The 17,771-nt window shown below is 39.8% G+C and overlaps 1 protein-coding gene across 1 annotated transcript; it reads right to left on the reverse strand.

Annotated features, from left to right (window-relative positions):
- Nucleotides 1-3,739: 3,739 nt before the first annotated feature.
- sdhdb (succinate dehydrogenase complex, subunit D, integral membrane protein b) lies at nucleotides 3,740-16,836 on the reverse strand. Its single transcript, XM_030066782.1, has 4 exons — nucleotides 16,741-16,836; nucleotides 14,090-14,200; nucleotides 9,947-10,097; nucleotides 3,740-5,783 (listed from the first exon to the last, which is right to left on the reverse strand). The coding sequence occupies exons 1-4, from the start codon at nucleotides 16,787-16,789 to the stop codon at nucleotides 5,618-5,620; spliced, it is 477 nt and encodes a 158-aa protein (XP_029922642.1). The 5' UTR covers nucleotides 16,790-16,836; the 3' UTR covers nucleotides 3,740-5,617.
- Nucleotides 16,837-17,771: the final 935 nt, after the last annotated feature.

Below are 17,771 nucleotides of genomic sequence, written 5' to 3' on the forward strand. Positions count from 1 at the left end.
ATTAAGCAAAACTACGGAAGTCTGGAAGCCCGGCCAAAAAAAACAAAAGGATGGGGAAGTCTGGGCCAAACACACAGTGTGCCAAACCAGTGCTTAAACTAAACTAGGAAACAAAGTCGCGAAAACTGGACTACCAGACCTTCATCCTCAGAAGAAACAAACATGAAATAAGGAGCAAAGTGACAAAAAAAAATGCTTTGGGATGATCAGGAGGCTGCTCTATGGGAGGGGAGACTCCTACTGCCCCAGCCTTCCTTATCTAGAGCAGGGCCAAACCTCCAATCAGGTGATCACGCTCACCTGAGAGAGACAAAGAGATAAAAAGAGGGAGAAAAAACCAAGGAGGGAGAGCATGTAACAAACACTCTACAGTTGGTGTGTGCTAGATGTTTGTTTCCTGTGTAAAGTGAGTCACATGGATCCATTAGCATAGTTTGCTATTTTAATAACTGTAATGGCTTTTATCATGCATTGTGTCTTTTCTGCAGTGTTGCATTTTCCCATCCTTTACCCTTCTTTGTTCTTTTGTAGACTTCAAGTTCTACATTCAGCTTTATCCTAAAAACGTACAAAATTCAAATGAACAAAGTGGGAAGCCCATCGCCCTGTTTGTCAGAGATGGCAGCCAGCAGAAAGTGGTATGCTGCAGTTCGACGGGTGAAATTCGTGTTGACACCCTGGTAAGTTTACGCAGTCATTATAGCTGTTGTGTTTTTGTTGACTTCTGGGTCGTATTTGTTGTATCTGTACATATCGTAGGTACATCTGCCATTGTATTTTTGTGCATCCTGCTTTGTGTGAGTGAGTGTTGAGCAGCTTTTTTGTCTGCCACCCTGTTGGGACTGTCTCAGATATGATGGAGCAACATTCGGTTTTGGGGTCAGATAGGACGCACTAAATGTCTCTGAGTAAGGCCTGCAGCCACAGTCATGATCACATCTCAATGTTCACAAGCTAGTTTGCCAGCGAGCCAGCAGGTCCATATGCTCCCCTGTGACTGAAAGCAACAACTCACACCCTGTCTCTGGGGGTTGCCAAAGGGTATTCTGGGAAATGTAGAAAGTTACTACATCAGGTAGTGATCATTATCTGTGAAGAGGGAGGAAACTGCTACCTATACTTTATCTTAAAATATGAAGAAGAACAGTTGAACAGCATCTCGGCAGTGTCTGAAACTAGTTTTTGTTGAACTAGCCTCTGAAGACACCTGGACGTGTTAACTGGCAAAAGATGAAAATAAAAATTTCAGAATTGCATGAACAACATTTGCAAAACATTTCTAAATGGCTGAATACAATAAAGAAGAAAAGGGCACTAAGGCACTCTCCTCTACTTTACCATGTCATGCATGGGCACCCCACAACTCTAGGAGCACCTCCAGCAAACAAGATATTTCACAATGTGGCTAAATAAATAAACAACAATTAGTCTTACTAGGCAAACATAACAGTGGGTATAGACTTTCTATGGGTATTAATGGTGGTAGGAAAAAATCAAATTACAATGAAACTATGCCTTTCTTATTTATTTGTCATTATTTTAATTTTACACACTCAAAATGAAAGGGCTTTTGTAACGTCTGCCTTGTGGAAACTCAACAAAGGAGGAAATAAAAACTTGCAATTTCTATTGTTTCCTTCACAGTCAAAAAGATGTAGTAGTTTTAGTGTTTCACATGATTAAAAAGAAGACTTTACTGGCAGCACCATAACCAGTTGTAATGTAGCTGACGTTACTACAAAATTAAGTCTTTCTTTCCTGAAGGACTAATTTTCTTTGCCTTTGATTTTTTTCACCTCCTCTCATTTAAATTTCATGCATGTATATTGTATTTCTGCAGGATCTTCCAAACGAAATTGGGGACAATGGACACGAAGCTTTGTTCTTTTGGAAAAATTGCAATTTGTGCAGTGGGAATTGTAGCTTCACAGTGGAATCATCCCTCTGCCGCTCTCGCTTCCTGGGGTTTGAGAAGGACGCCACTGACCCGTCTTACAGCAGACTTGTCCTGCGTCCCCCAAAGAAACAGATAGACCAGATAGACGAGGCTTCCATCATGAAAATGTATGAATGAGTCAGCATAAATATGGTGACGTGTGAACAGATGTGACATTGGGCAGGCTCACACACCTGAGTGTTTTGATTGATGAATTAATGAGTATATAGGCTAAACTGTCTCTGGGATGAGATTTCAAAATGTTCCCTTCATTTTGTACAAATTACTGTAGTAGAAGCACCATACAATGATTTAGAAGTTGTTGTGAAGGGACTTTGCAAAGGGACCCTGTGTCATACTAGTCATTTTGAGTGTTTGGCCCATTTACCCACATTTTACATTGCATCAGGCCATTTTGTCAATCATGCAGGGGCACTACAGAGTTCACAACATCAAATCAAAATCCCTTGATCGTTAAACATGAATTTTTGGTTGAAATGCCCACCTTATAATGTTCTGCTTGTGCATCTAACAGTCATTGCCTGGCTTAACCACAGAACTGATAATGGGCTGGGATCACTGGGTTCGATGAGATGGTCCTTTCATGTAAAACCTAGTATGTGGGAGCTCCTAGTTGCCCACAGTTGCGATTATGTAAAGAAGAATCCATCAGTGAAATCCTGAATATAATTCACTTGAAATGGATGCAGAAAAGCTTTGTGCGTGCCTCGGCAGGGGAGTAATGAAATCTTCAAAAAATACAATCAAAGCTGCCAGTTGTATGAGGTGTGCACATTTACCATCAACCAAGGTGTTTGAGTTTTCCTGTTTTTAATACATGGGGAGAAATGGTGGGCTGTTTTTACCTTTTGTCTTTACTTCATGTCTTATGGTACAAACAAAACAAAACAAAACAACAAAAAAAAAAAACAACTCAGTGGCCACTGAGTTTATCAGGTCCATCTGTACAGTCAATCCAATCCAATTGTTGTGCCATAAAGTTTCCTTTTCCGCTGCCTATAATGCTCAGCTTTTCTTGTCACAGTAATAGAGGTGTTCATTCACTTCAATGTTTGTCATTTAGCTCATAGTTAGTGCTGCTGTTGGACTGGACTGTATTTTACTGAGAGCTGTTTCCACGATTCTGCCCCCTCATTATATATAAATAGGGAGGACACATAATTAGAAACACCTCAATATAATGTCGTCCAGTACAAGACCTCTGCAAACTACAGCCTTGATAATAAACACAGAATTAAATTTATTCTCCACGATGTCAACAAAAACAGAACATTATAAACTTTGTTAAAAGGTAGAATTAGAGCTGCTGACCTGAACTGCATTAGACTGTACAGGTGGAGTTGATAAAGTGGACACTGAGTGTATATTTTACATTCTAGATTATAATATAGGCTGATTTACAATCCAGTTACCGTTTCACTCTTACTGGCCATGGTAGATTGGCAATTATATGTCAATGTTTATAAAGTGTAATTTTGTCAAATTATTTTTTATTAATTATTATTAGATAATTGCTTTAACAAAGGGACATTCTTTCTACTTAGAATTTACATTTGGCTTTTAAAAGGAATGAAAGATGCACTGTAAACTTGCTTTCATCATTTTATTGCCAGTTGTGTAAATCATTTCTGGAGTGAGTATTCGAATTATTCAGGTGCCTAGAGGAAAATGTATGCAGGAGTGTACAGAATTGATGCTATATTTTAAACTCTGTATTTTCTATTTTTTTTTTTAAATAACCAATATTATATCACAATTCCTATGTTGGTCAAAATAAGCAAACACCATCCAGAAATCCAACTTTATTCTGGTGAGGCATGAACAAAGCACTTGTCTGACAACATCACATTTTGTGCGTAAAGGACAGATTAACTGAAGAAAAATGACAAGTTGTAACTTGATGTAGCAAGTAAACGCACCAACACCAAACTTGTAAGCTCTTGGAGACATTTACTGCGTGAGCAGTGTAAGGACAGACTGAGGGCAAAACTCATCTTTTACAGGGGATTATAATCTCAGCCTGTAAGTGTTCCGTCAACACATCCCAGCAGTACAAAAATAAAGCTTTGTTTCAAATAACTGCATGCTCGCACTGTGTTGTGTACATAAAACTAGCCATGAGTAAATATTTGAGGGCAACACATTAACACTAACAATTTCAATTAGCCGGCTAATGAATTACAGAGAACAAAGCCTTGGCTACACAGCGGTGCATTCAACTGGAGGTAAATATGAGCAAGAGAGAGATGGTAGGTATAGAACTAGATTAGCCTTCTTGTTATTTCATGTTAAGGATGTTTTTATACAAAACATGCTCACACATACACTGTAGAGGCAGTATGTGATTCATTATCAAGTACAACAATACTAACATGACTGGCATTGAAAGGGATATCTCAAAAGCTTTGTGGACAGTGTGAGAGTGCTAAAGTCAAATTTTACAAGCATTTGGCAGCTATGAACTCCTCCGACGAGGACAAGATTTTCTACTTCATCTAAACTCGTTTTCCATTGCTGATCAAAATGCACAAGAATGCAGAAAGATCGCTTTCATTTACAGCACACTCTCTTATCTTAAAAGAAACTTTTGCCACATTAATGGGGATAATAGCTTCCTGGTTGCAAATGGAAAATACAAGGAAATTAAGTGTGCTTCCAGACCCCTCCTGCTCTGAGCGAGCTGGAACAGCAATGGAGCCCTTGTGTCTGAGCTAACAGAGTCACAATCATGATGCCTGGAACTCCTTAGGAGGTCTAATTCGCTCTCCACAATTTACACGTATAATCTGTGAATTGTGTGCAAAGTGTATACAGCTTGTGAGGGTAGAGGTTTGACAATGCAATCTCTGACAGAGCTAACCGGATTTACTCCTGCTGGTCAAGTTAGAGATGAGGTTAGATTCACATCCCCGATTTGATGCTGTTAGAATGCATCTTATGAAATCTTTGACTGAGAGTCCCATCACGATGGTGGCGTGAACTTCAACTTCTCAGATCTGAAACAAACACTGCTCTCATCTATGGTGTTGCCCATGAAACCCTGACAGGTTTAAGGACAAAAAAGGTAGTATATACACAATGTGACAGACACAAAACACACTTCAATAAGACGCCCACAAAAAGGCCTGGAACATGAAAAATAAATTAAAATGTCAACACCGTTTCGGTCGCAGTTCACTGCCATTCCATCTTAAAGTTGTGTTTCTTAAGATTAAATTACATGACGATTGCATGTCAGGATATTATATACCTCTTATCTGTAAAATGGGTAGTGGGATCATGAATGAACAAACGCTCTTGCTTTAAATGAAAAATGAAGGTGAATGTAGCTTTAAACTGAAACCATAAAGCACATCAACAGGACCCTGTCACTAACATGTCAGAACAGAATATGGATGCCGGTCACTCAATTATCACTGTAACTAAACTGAGCAACAAGAGTTCTGTTAAAAAAAAAAAAAAAAAAAAAACAGGATGCGCCTGAATTGATAAACATTAATTACAATTACACTTGTGAATCACTGTCATATTGCCAAAAATGATATATTTATAACAATTTACATAGAATCCCTTGAATTTACACAATCAGCCAGGACAGGATGGCTCCCATTCCAGCGTCTGCTTGACCCTTCCCAAACTTCCCCGCCCTCAGTCTCATGTTCATTTGCTCCATAGTAGGGCGATGGCTTTGCAAATGCCGACGTCGTTGTAGTTGAAGTAGCAGAGACCGGCGAAGGTGACGGTGGACAGGACGAAAAGACTTGCATTGGCAATCTTGATCTTTGTGTCCCCGTGAACGTAGTCCGTTAACACTTGGCCAATGCCCCTACAGGAAGAAAAAAACAAAAACAAACAAACAAAAAACACACACACACACACACACACACAAACACAAGAGGAAACTGTCAGAAAAGAGGAAGGGATTAATATGGATGCCACCCCAGTATCTATTCACTGAAAGAAATAAAGCAGAACTTTAATGGAGACAACACATGTGTGCTTCATCCAGGTCCCAAAAGTTAATGACTAAACACGCATCAGGAAGAAACGGTACTTAGTTAGTAAGTTAGCTGTTTTGTCAGGTTTTTTTTTTTTTTTTTTTTTTTATGATGGCAGTTTTGCTGTGAGCAGGGGTGCACCAGCTCAAAATCCTCAAGTGTGCACATTACCTTTACATGATGGCAATTTCTAGCCACAATAAGGAGAAAGGCAGAATATTTGCAGAATATCAAATCAAACTGACCCATCCATTTTTTCCCCAACCAGAAGGGAACTGTGGTGGATTTCCAGTGAGCTCAGAATAATATGGTGTCCACTTTATCAGCTCCACCTGTACAATCTGAAGTAGCTCAATGACAAAGCTCGGCCATAAATTTTACCTTTTAATAAAGTTTATGTTTATGTTCAGTTTTTGTTGACATTGTGTACATTTAATTCTGTGTTTATTACTGAGGTTGTAGTTTGCAGAGCTCTTGTACTGGACCACATATATATTGGGTGTTTCTAATTTTGTGTCCTCCCTATTTATATACAATGAGGGGGACAGAATAGTGGAAACAGCTCTCAATAAAACTCCAGTATAACAACAGCACTAACTATGAGCTCAATGCCAAACACAGAAGTGAATGAACACCTCTATTACTGTGACAAAAAGAAAACCTGAGCATTATAGGCAGCAGGAAAGGAAACTTTATGGCACAACAGTTGGATTGGATTGTGCTAGACTGTGCAGGTGGACCTAATAAAGTGGCCACTGACTTTATGTGTGTGTGTATAGATATAAATATATCTACATTATAGCCTATAAGTTGTTAAGATGGTAATGTGTCTGCTCTGAGCGAGCTGGAACACCAATGGAGCCCTTGTGTTTGAGCTAACAGAGTCACAGTTGTGATGCCTGGAACTCCTTGGGAGGTCTAATTCGGCCATAGCAGCAAGAGGGGCAACAGTGAATTAGGTGACATCAGCAACAAGCGCACCAAGAACTCTGGTAAGGTCAGCAGAAATGGCGCCATGACGATCAGATGTATTTCTATGAGAAAGAGTAATACCATCAGAATTGGGTCCCCAAGGAACACCCGCCAAAGACAAACCATGGCGTCAGTACATCCTGGTCAAAAGCTAAGGGTGGACGAAAATCCATAAATGGTCTTAAAAAGGTGCTTGCTAAATTAAAATGATGAGCGATGACCGAAATGTGACAAGTTTGGGAATGATGGGCCGAATGAAAGACGGAGTCAGCAGATCTCTCCATGAGATAAGAGGCAGGACCCAGGGACTTTGTTTTCAGTGTCTGCATTTGGGACCCAGCCTTGCTTTGCTGAATTTGTTAGACTTTGCTACTTTTACAGTAAATCTTAAACTTTACAGTAGACTCTGCCTTACTGCATTTCATTTCATTGTTTGAGTAATTTTTGGTAAAACAAATTGTGGAAGACATAAAGATTAACTGGCCGAGCTGAAGCAAGAACAGAGCACTGTTAGCAAGTTATTAAAAGTTGTTTCTCAAATGAATACTGTGCATAACATATATTTGGACATCCATCATTACCACCCAGATTCATGCAGCTTAATGATTTATTCAAGCTATGTTCTTTGACTAAGCATTTAGGTCAAACATTCCTTAATGGCAAGAAATCCCATTAGGGATACGCTATATGCTTATCCCCAGTCACCAGCTCAGAGGAGGAAGCCTTCCAACATTCTCATGCTCCAGTCAACGGTGATGGTGAACACTAAATGACAACAGAGCATTGCCCTTGCTGGTTTTGGTTGAAGAGAGCATATCTCACCCCTCGAGGATATCCAAGTGCCCCAAAAGCCACTGCTTAAGAGGACTTATCACCACTCATGACCAGGATTTGTGCCCCACACCTGCCCTGTCATTAAGTCCACGCTCTGAGTGATGGAAGAGCACATCGCCTGGACGCTAAGCCAAAGCCGCCTTCTCAAGTCTGCAAACAGAGCCAGCGCAGATGAAGGCTGAACTAATGACTGCTGAAAACTACGGCAAGATGGCTGAATTTCCCTGCAAAACCCCCACACCACAAAGTTTGCATTATGTCCAGTGCGGGTCAGTGGACAAGCAAAACCTTGGTGCCGGATAGAGGCTTTTGAGAAATAAGTTTGCAGAACTTTCTCCAAAGTGCTGTAGATCTGTGAAATAACAAGTGGCTGGTTAAGACCACAGAGGAGTGGTTAACTGTAGACAAGCCAAGCTGGGCCCTCACACACACAAATGTTAGATCCTGCTCCATTTAGACTCCAGCCTGTGTAATTACCGAGCCGACCGAAGTGCAGCCAAGTAATGCGAGCGCTGTGGCAGGAGGCAGAGGTAGTAACAGTGACCCACTGTATTCTGAAAATGGTTTTACAAGAAACCTCTTGTTTCAAATGGACATTTTTTTTCATCTTTAAAAACATCATAGATTACAGAAATTGTTTCATAAGCGAAGTGATTAACATAATTCGTAATAGCAATCCAACAATGTAGTCATCATAAAGTAACTAATGTGAAATTATCTGCAGATTTTAGGAAGCCTTATCTAAAACTTCTAGGAGCTTTTTAATGTCAGATGGAATTGAAGACACATTTAAAAGCACAATAAAGAAACCAAAAAAAAAAAAGAAAAAAAAAGAATAAGACACTGAGTTGTAAGTTTTCAAACTATTATTCAGCAGTGTTAGAGGAAGAACACCATATACTGTAATTAATGTTTAAAGATGTGATGTCCAGTTACCGCAATTAGAAAACACGCTGGGCGCTTGCACTGCACTTTCCTCAAGCTGGGAACCATTAAGAGGTAATGACAGAGCATATTGACGATAAGGGAACATCTGGTTTTTCAGCATGGAGACTGTTGTTTGGGCTCTTGAGCAGCTGACCACTGACCGCACAGGCCATCGGAGGAAATGCTAGTTATCAGATTTTTTTCCGCTGATTCCAATCACTTGCACCATCATGGTTTTCCTAATCCAAATGACTCAAGGGTAGGTCCTGAGCTGTGGCACCTGAACGTTATCGCTCTGCCTCTTTTTTCTGCCTCTTTTTTTCTGTAATGATGGCAAAATGGCAGATAAAATTTAAATGCTAATTTGGCATTTCTTTGGATTCAATCCAAGGAAAAAAGTCTCCGCGCCAGCCCAAACTGTCATTGCTGGATCTGGTGTTAAATTATTTGGTAACTGCAATAATCTGAGCTTTTCAACTCAATTAGCAATAATAATAATAATGTGTATCATGCTTTAGTGATAGCTTTTCAGCTGATTTGGCTACAATGTCAGATTCATTATCACCACGATATTATCAACAGATGAATTTCAATATTGCCCAAGTCTACAGCTAGGGTGCAATGTACATTTCTGGGCGACATGTACTCCACTGTGTGGCTGCTTTTGTCTTTCCATTTCCTGCTCAATGGCCACCAAGGGACCTGTGAGCTTTCCAAGTCTATCAGTTCTGAATGGAAAAATGCAAACCACTCCATGTTCTTCTTAAATAAGCTTGGTACTGAGTATTGTCCATATACAAGTTGTTTATTTGGTTTTAGATTTGTCCACACTGACTAGTATCTTTACTATTAAGTCCAGCATCTGGAAAGTCAAAGATAAGGCAAAAATGCGCGTGGCACACAAGGTCTGTAGTATCAGTTTGTAGAGAATGACATCTAAAATGTTTTGATGAGGCCAGTTATGTGTTTTTTGTTTGTCTTTTTTGTGAGTTTACATGCTAAAAATAAAATAATAATAAAAAAAAAAGATATTGGTTGGTCAGCGTCAATGTCCTGCCTTATGACGTGACCAATATCATCCAGTCTGAGTACTTACTAAGTGTGGAACTGATCACATTGCATTAGTTTGCTATGAGAAGATATACATTATCACCTTCCTAATCATTTCCACTGGGTTTGAGAGTTTGAGCTTTGTGGCAGTATAAGTATTGTGCAGCAGGAAGAACTAATAAAGTGGGTGTTGTGGTGAGTGTCTTACCAGTGTCCATGCAGGGTGAGGGCGGCGGCCAGGGAGTAGTCCATGACAGGACTTGGGTAGAAGTAGGCTACCGGCCCCATGGCCAGCAGCAGGATGCTCAGCACTCGCTCTCCTGTCCAGTGCAGAGAGGCAGCTTTGGAGCCGGAGCCCGCTGTACAGCAAGAGAAGCACAATGACACACATTACAGCCTTCATTCTCAGCATGGCCAAAGACTGTGTCCTCAGAGCAGGCCGCATGACATTCATTGAGTTGAAATCGAGATACAGATGGTGGTAGATGTAGACAGCTGTGCATACATCATTTCTTTACATTAGTGACTAAACTGGAGGCCCACGGGCCAGACCCGGCCCATCAGAGCTTCTCATCCAGCCTGCAGAACATTCATGAATTCAGAAAATGTGAGGAAGCAATTTGGTATTTAGGATAGCCTGCATTTTTTTCTTCCTATACTGAATCAACACCAAAAACAACTGAGACAGTAATTATTTTATTTTGAATGACTAACTGACCACAGATATCCGTGTTGGGCCTCTGCTAGAGAAGTAATAAAACCACGTGTCAGCTTATTATCAGTTACCGGATGCAAGAGTGAGGCCAGCGTTACTCACAAATCCACTTCCTGTCTTTTATGAACGGGACGAGGCTTGTTTATGTAAGTATTGAAACGTTTTCCCCCAGTCAGGACGCTGCATGATAGCATCAAAACTGGATAAGGTCTATTAATATCTCCATCTGCGATTCCAGATTTGAACCATCATTCCTCTGTGAGCTGCCTCATTAGCGGAGGTTTACACTCTCCTGAGTGAATTTTCAAGTGAACTATCTGGTTATTATTATGGATTTACCATGTTTTTTAATGCCTGGTCACACTGATACAGGCTAATAAAAATAACATTAATTTAGTAAGACAGGAAAATATTAAACAATAATAGGCTATTTATGGCCTAAATAAATGTAAATTCTGTTAATTTTAGAGTCTAGCCACCACAGTGTCTGCTCAGAAAAATTCTGGCCCTTGGACAAATGTAGTTGATGACCCCTGCTTTACATGTTTGGCTTGAGTGGGCGTGGAGGAGACAATGTCACCAAAATCCAAATGGTTTGTAGCATGTGGTTTTCCTGTCTTACCATAAATCAGTTCACACATAGTACAGATCATAGTTTGTTCCATACTCGGTGTGATAGCAGGGTTTAACATGTGAGCATAAGTTAATCAATCTGAGATCTGCCTCTCCATAAGAAGAGAGTCTCTTTGTGTCTGTGGCTGAAAAGACCCACTAACCTGAAGCTAGCTGCTAAACTTCCAGCAGCCCTCAGATGAACCTGGTGTCAGAATACTGCCACCAGTCCAACATCTGAGCTGCTAAATTTGGTCTACAGACTAGTCATGAGTGACACCACAGACCACATGCAAGCAACAGTCCTGGCTAGCTGGACTGACAACTTTGACGTGACTTTACTTCTGAAATTATGATGCCATGAACAAAGTTCTCTGTTGACTTTAGTCGCTGCTGCCTGCTTTTCCACACTGAACGCACATGAACTCAGTGGTTCGCACTTTACAGCGAAACCAACATGTACTGTAAAACCCAAACTCCAGCATGTAGCTGTATCCTACTGTCACAATTGATAGAGAGTTGTAATCACGAAAACATATAAAGCGACGTTTCATTTCATTTTATTTATTCTAAGAGAGTTATTGCCTACACTTGACTAGAGATATTTCCTCCACAACTGACTAGAGGAGAAATGAGGAATCAATGGCAAACCCTAAGTTCCCGAGTAATATTTACCATCTGAAAGCCAAGCGAACAGTATTTACAAAATCAAAGCTGAGGGGAAGAATGTTTTTGGGAGGAAGCTTGCACCCACTGCCTTTCCGCTGACATGAATTCATTAAACTGGGCCACCTGAATGTGTTTTTACAGCTATCACTTCCTTATGTTTCTTTTTGTTTTGGGTGATGTAAAGCACATCTAGCTGATAAGTTACTGAAAAATGAGAATGGTTTCATTGCACCAGTTGTTTCATGTAAAGCAAGCACCAAGTTCCTGATACGCTGTAATGTTAGTTCTGTGAAAACCAACTACACCACCTCCATATTGACGTTTTTAACGTGTGCTTCCGTCCTTTTCTTCATGTTTCTCGGCAATTGCAATTTTGTGCAGCTGGTAGAAAATCCAAGGTATTTTGTAAATAGATAAACAACCAATAAAAAAACGAGGGTGTGGGGTTAAATGACATCATCAGTAAATAGAGGAAACTCAGGTCCACGTCTGATAACAGGGGTGTAAATGACATCAAACTACTAATTGCACCGGAATTAATCACATTTATTGCCCTGTGTGGGGGGTGTTTAATTGTCTGTATGCTTAAGACAGTAACCCTCTTCCCCTTTCCTGAGGAACACAATAAACATGTTTTCTACTACATCGCTGCATCATTTTTGGAACAGAGCGTGTTTGCCGTTTACTTGTTTTCACGTAAATATAAGTAGACAATGAAAACACAGCCAACTGGGGAAGAGCATACTAATACATAGAGAGGTCACCCCTGAGGCTGATGAGCTGTCACTAATGTAAATGTGACCATGGAATCAATCAATCTGGATGATCACATGTCGATGGGACCTCATGATCAGTACAGCCAGTCAGGACATGGGGACGAACTTTTTAAAGATTGTTTTCATGCTTTTCAGAGTGACGTTTACAACCAAGCTCACAATAACAACATAGGAATAACTTTGTCCCAATGTTTACTGAAACATAAAATGGTGAATAAGCTTTGATTCCCATTGTGGCAAACCTGAAAAGGCTTCTTGAAGAGTTTGTAGCAGGCCTTGTACTCGTTGCCTTCACTGAGACTCAACCATGGTACAAAATTTAGGATTATCCAACCAATTTTTGTTTAGTTTGCACTTTCCTGTGACTACGCTGCTTATCCATCAATCTACAGCTAGGTTGCTGGCTTACAGTATAACTAACTGCTGTTAGTAAAACTACTTAGCAAGTCAAAGTGTCTTATTTTCTGTGTCCTCTACTTTGACATCCTGCACAAACATAATGCGGTGTCTGCGCAGTAAAACAAAACAATGAATCCTAAATCTCCTGTACCCTTTCTTTTTCTCTAATTTCAACATAAGCAAATAAATCCTAGAACTTCTTTTCCACGTCTGTGACATTTTTATGACATTCGATTGGTGAATTTAAGACATTTAAACAGCAGGGTGACCACAGGTGTTACTAATGACATTAATTAATGCTGAGTTTGGTTAGTGAAGTAGAGTCTGTCCAGTGAGCGAGTGAGGACACCACCACAACCCTGGAACAGAAGCTTACTTCATGTCATTAGTAACACCTGTGCTCACCTGCTATTTTCTTCAGCTTTTCATCAACTTTCTTCAAAACCAACAAACCAGTGCTTGCATCACTACTAATTTGGGATCAATAGATATAAATTGTGAAAACCATCCTCAATGACAGGGAGAGGTCCACCAGGTGCTCTGGGAGAGACTACACTGACTTGCTGGGCGTGCATACCCAGCAGGCTGGCAAGACCCACCCCTTCTCTGCCTCTGATTGGCTAAGCCTAACCTGCCGAACCAATGAGGGCAGAGTAGGGCAGGTATGCAGGCCCAGCAAGTCCATTTAGTCTCTCCCTCAGTGCTTTACATGAGCTCTTAGAAGTCAAATAGGCAGGCATTTCCACCAAAAAAAATGAGCTGTGGCAAGAAGAAAACATTTACTGTAGAAATCAGTGGGTTTTCAAGGCCTGAAAGGACACTGTTACTGAGCTGTTTAATCACATGATGGCAGAAAGCAGGAAAATAAGACCTAGATCAAAAATATGCAGAATTATAGAGTAAACAAAAGTTTCCGCCTGTGCCTGTCCAGTGGGTTTAATATCTCAATACATTATGTAACTACAGTACAATACTTTAGACTTTGACCACTCATTATCATCCCAAGCATTAGGCCAAATGTTGCACGCCTGTAAATTCTATTATCATTCATAGACTACAAGACTTAGTGAGGTCCAATATTCTGAGGTGGTGATGTGGTTCAGTTTTCTAATAATGCAAACCAACTGCTGGCTCTTTTCTGTGATTTACGTCATTGCTCTGTAGTCTCTGTAACACTGACCGTGAAGAGCTTGCGATGCGTGAATCCTTGCTGTCAGCAGGTAGGGCCTCTCCTGGTCTTTGTGTGGTGCGACCAGCGGTCTGGCAAGCAGAGTGCTTCGGTAGAACAGAGCTGGACAGGAGAGACGGGGCAACCAAATCATGTTTCCAAACAGACATCATTTGTGAACAGCTTAACTTCAGTGGTCTGTAAACCACAAGTAAAACAATCTCACATCATATATCAGAATAACCTATTTAAATACATGTACCTGTGAATACATGACATAATATTTTTAATCTTTCCAATACTATTTGTGGAAGCATGAATTATCAAGTATCATTCTGCTGAAAAACCTTCCTTGCATTATAAGCTTCATTTAATTGGGGCTTGATGGAAAATCTTATATTTAACCCAGTATTACCAAGAAATGATGACTCAACCCTACAATCATAAGATCCCATTGGTTAAAAAAATGAATAAATAAAAAAAACATGATTTCAACATGCAAACAAAGTATTTGGCTGTTAAGTTCTGATATTTAACTGAGATGTCAAAAATATGTGACAGTCTTTTTTTTTTTTTTTAATTTCACCTTTGTTGTTCTTTAGAATGCATATTACTTTATTGTTGCATTTTTGCCTCTCTTATATCTAAGTGAGATGCTTTCACAAGCCTTAATGGATTTTTGGATTTTTAATCACACTCTAACGTTTCATTAACATGTGTATTCTCTTTAGAGAACATGTCATTGTGTAAAAATAAATAAATAAGTAAATCAAAAGACTAAAATTTGTAGCTTAACCTCTGTTAGTCAGCCAAAGTGAAAATAAAGGAAAACATATGACAGGGTGTGGTTGGGTTGCCATTGTGTTACAACAGGCATCAAATGTAAATTATAGATCTTAGTATTGGTGGTGGAAAATAATCAACTTAATAGGGGTGGGGTACAAAATAGATTCACCTAAATATCATGATTCTTTTTTTAACTAATTTTCTTTTTATTACTGAATGGATTCCTGGCAAAGATACTGGTATGAAAACCAGATGACTTAGGGAATCCCTTGGTACCAAGCATGTCAGGCAAGGTTTGACAGCAAGGAGAATAAATATTACTCGAAAGTTCAGATAAATTTTGGTGAGGGGAAAAACCGGCATGGCTATTTTCAAAGGGGCCCCTTGACCTCTGACCCCCAGATATCTGAATAAAAATGGGTTCTCTGGGCAGCCGCGGCTCTCCTCTTTGCAGACATGCCCACCTTATGCTGATCCCATGCAGTTTGGGTGACAAACCATGCAGTCCAAATGTGTTCTTTTGGCCTGCTGTAAAATGGTGTATTTGTGCAGACTGGGGCCTAAACAGACTTGGAGTTGCATTAATTGTGCTTGACTGGAAAGCTAAGACTCTTGTGGATTCAGTGAGCCACATTTGATTCATGTGTGATGATGTTAGCCCCCCATAGCAGCCATTTCACTGTAGTGAGAACCTTTTTTTTTTTTTTTTTTTTTTTTTTTAAACTTGACGTCACTGTATAAAATGACTAGTTGTGACCTTCAGGATAATCACATCTCATGAAACTTGATATCCACAAATGAGAGAATGAATGAAAAACAAATACTGCAATAAATCAGAATACTGACTTGCAATACTTAAGAATCAGCACCACATATCGTCCCAGCCCTGTACAACAGGCATCAAATGTAAATTATAGATCTTAGTACTGGTGTTGAAAACAATTAGCCTCAGCAGTACCAGCAGTAACAGTAGGGTATTAGCTGTTCCATTTTCCATTAAATACTATTTAACTATCTGTAGTCTTGGTGCATTTTGTTTCTCTTTTCGTACTTTCATCTTGGAGCTTTTCAGCCTGCAATGTATATGTTGTTATAAGCACACACACATTTTTCAGCTGACAAGTCCACAGACACACTGCCAACCTGCCTTTTAAACCCTGGCAGCTAAATGCACCTTTGCTTATCGGTAAGGATAAGTACGTCTTAAAGTATGACGCAAGACCACCGGTTTAGCACACAGTAATCGTTACTCAATCAATAAATCCACTTGTACAACTAGTGGAATTTTCAGTTCAACACTCCTATTTCAAAATAACGCTGTAAATTCTCAGGGAGGACAGTGAAATTGTGTGTGAATTTGACTTTTCCCTAACATACAAGTGTCTTTGGTGGACGCCGAATTGAAGAGTGTGTCTTAGTAATTGACAAAAGGTACCCACTCTTGTTTCACAGTGCATGTATCTAAAACTACAACACGTTTTTAAACACACTTCTGACTAAGCGGACTTTCTTAAGGAGCACCAACGTCTCGTACCAGGGGTTGGATGTCACCGCGGTGGCCAATTTCAATTTTCCCCGAGGCACAAATCACCACCCGGTCGTCATTGAGGTTGACTGATTGAAAATGTATTACCAATCACTAGCTGAAGTCACGGTTATTTTCTCATATTAATGTTATTTGGTTACATCTTGGTGAAATCCTGCCGTCGGCTTAGTCGTGAACTTGAAAGTCCCTGCCCTGATTTTCCTTCTTTGGTAAACGGTGCGCGGTGCTCGCCTCACTTGACTTGACACGGACTATTGACAAAAACACCGCCTAAGTGGACAAAATACACGCGTTTCAGCTCCACATGACAGGAACAGAGAGAAGTACTTACGTTTAAGTCCTCTGTGACAAACAGAACTTAACCTGACGATGGCAGCCATGATGATCAACCAACCAAGGTCAGGACGGTGACCCGGATGTGCTCGTTGGCTCGGCGGCTGGACAAAGATCGTTTATATGCAGCTGACATGCAACTCCGACAGATTTCCGTCTGAGCCCGTTGGCCTGACAGCCTGCACAAACACAAGCTGCTCAGAAAATGGGTTAAAACTAACGAAATAACGAAAACTAGGTGAGAAAAAAACATTATGTTCATTTACATAAAATAATAACTGACAATGTGTTGTGTGTTAACAAAACTAACTAAAATAAACTAGAACAATAAGGGATTTGTCTCAGTTTAGTTGGTTGTTCATCTGTACTAAGTGAAGGCATTTTTAGATGTTATGATGGTATATCTTGCCCCTGATGAGTGCCCCATATTACAAAAAAAGGACTAAACCTAACACTGAAACTAATAAAAACTAAACTACTCTAGCAAACCCACTTTAAACACTAATTAAAGCTGAGCTGAAATTGAAAAGAAAAGGTTAAACTGAAATAAAATACAAAACTAAGGAAAAATGTAAAACTATAATAACCTAGAACCCGGCCTTCAGTATGCAATCATCATAAAGCAAAAATAAACAAAAATGACTTATGTCTTCTAAAACAACAACAACAACAACAACAACAACAACAACAACATGAGTAGTCTGAGTTTAGCCTGCAGGGAGATTCTGTTCTGCCAGTAAAAAGAAAACCAAGTTCAGCGACACAAGGCACACAACAGGATCAAGGGAGTTTATCTTGCTCTATGGCTGTAGTACACTTTTTCATATTTCACATTTAACAAGCAGTTTTTAAAACAAAGTTACGAAGTCAAAATTTTATAGACATATGCATCTATATCTATATCCGTATGATTTAATTATGTACCAACTGTTATTCTATGCATACTTAAAAGCTGAATTATAAATTATGTTTTCCATGAGGCTGAACCAAGTCTGACAGTCTCTGCCACCCAGGCATCAGAGACTGCCA

This window comes from Myripristis murdjan, chromosome 13, assembly GCF_902150065.1.
Source record: "Myripristis murdjan chromosome 13, fMyrMur1.1, whole genome shotgun sequence".
Lineage (NCBI taxonomy): Eukaryota > Metazoa > Chordata > Actinopteri > Holocentriformes > Holocentridae > Myripristis > Myripristis murdjan.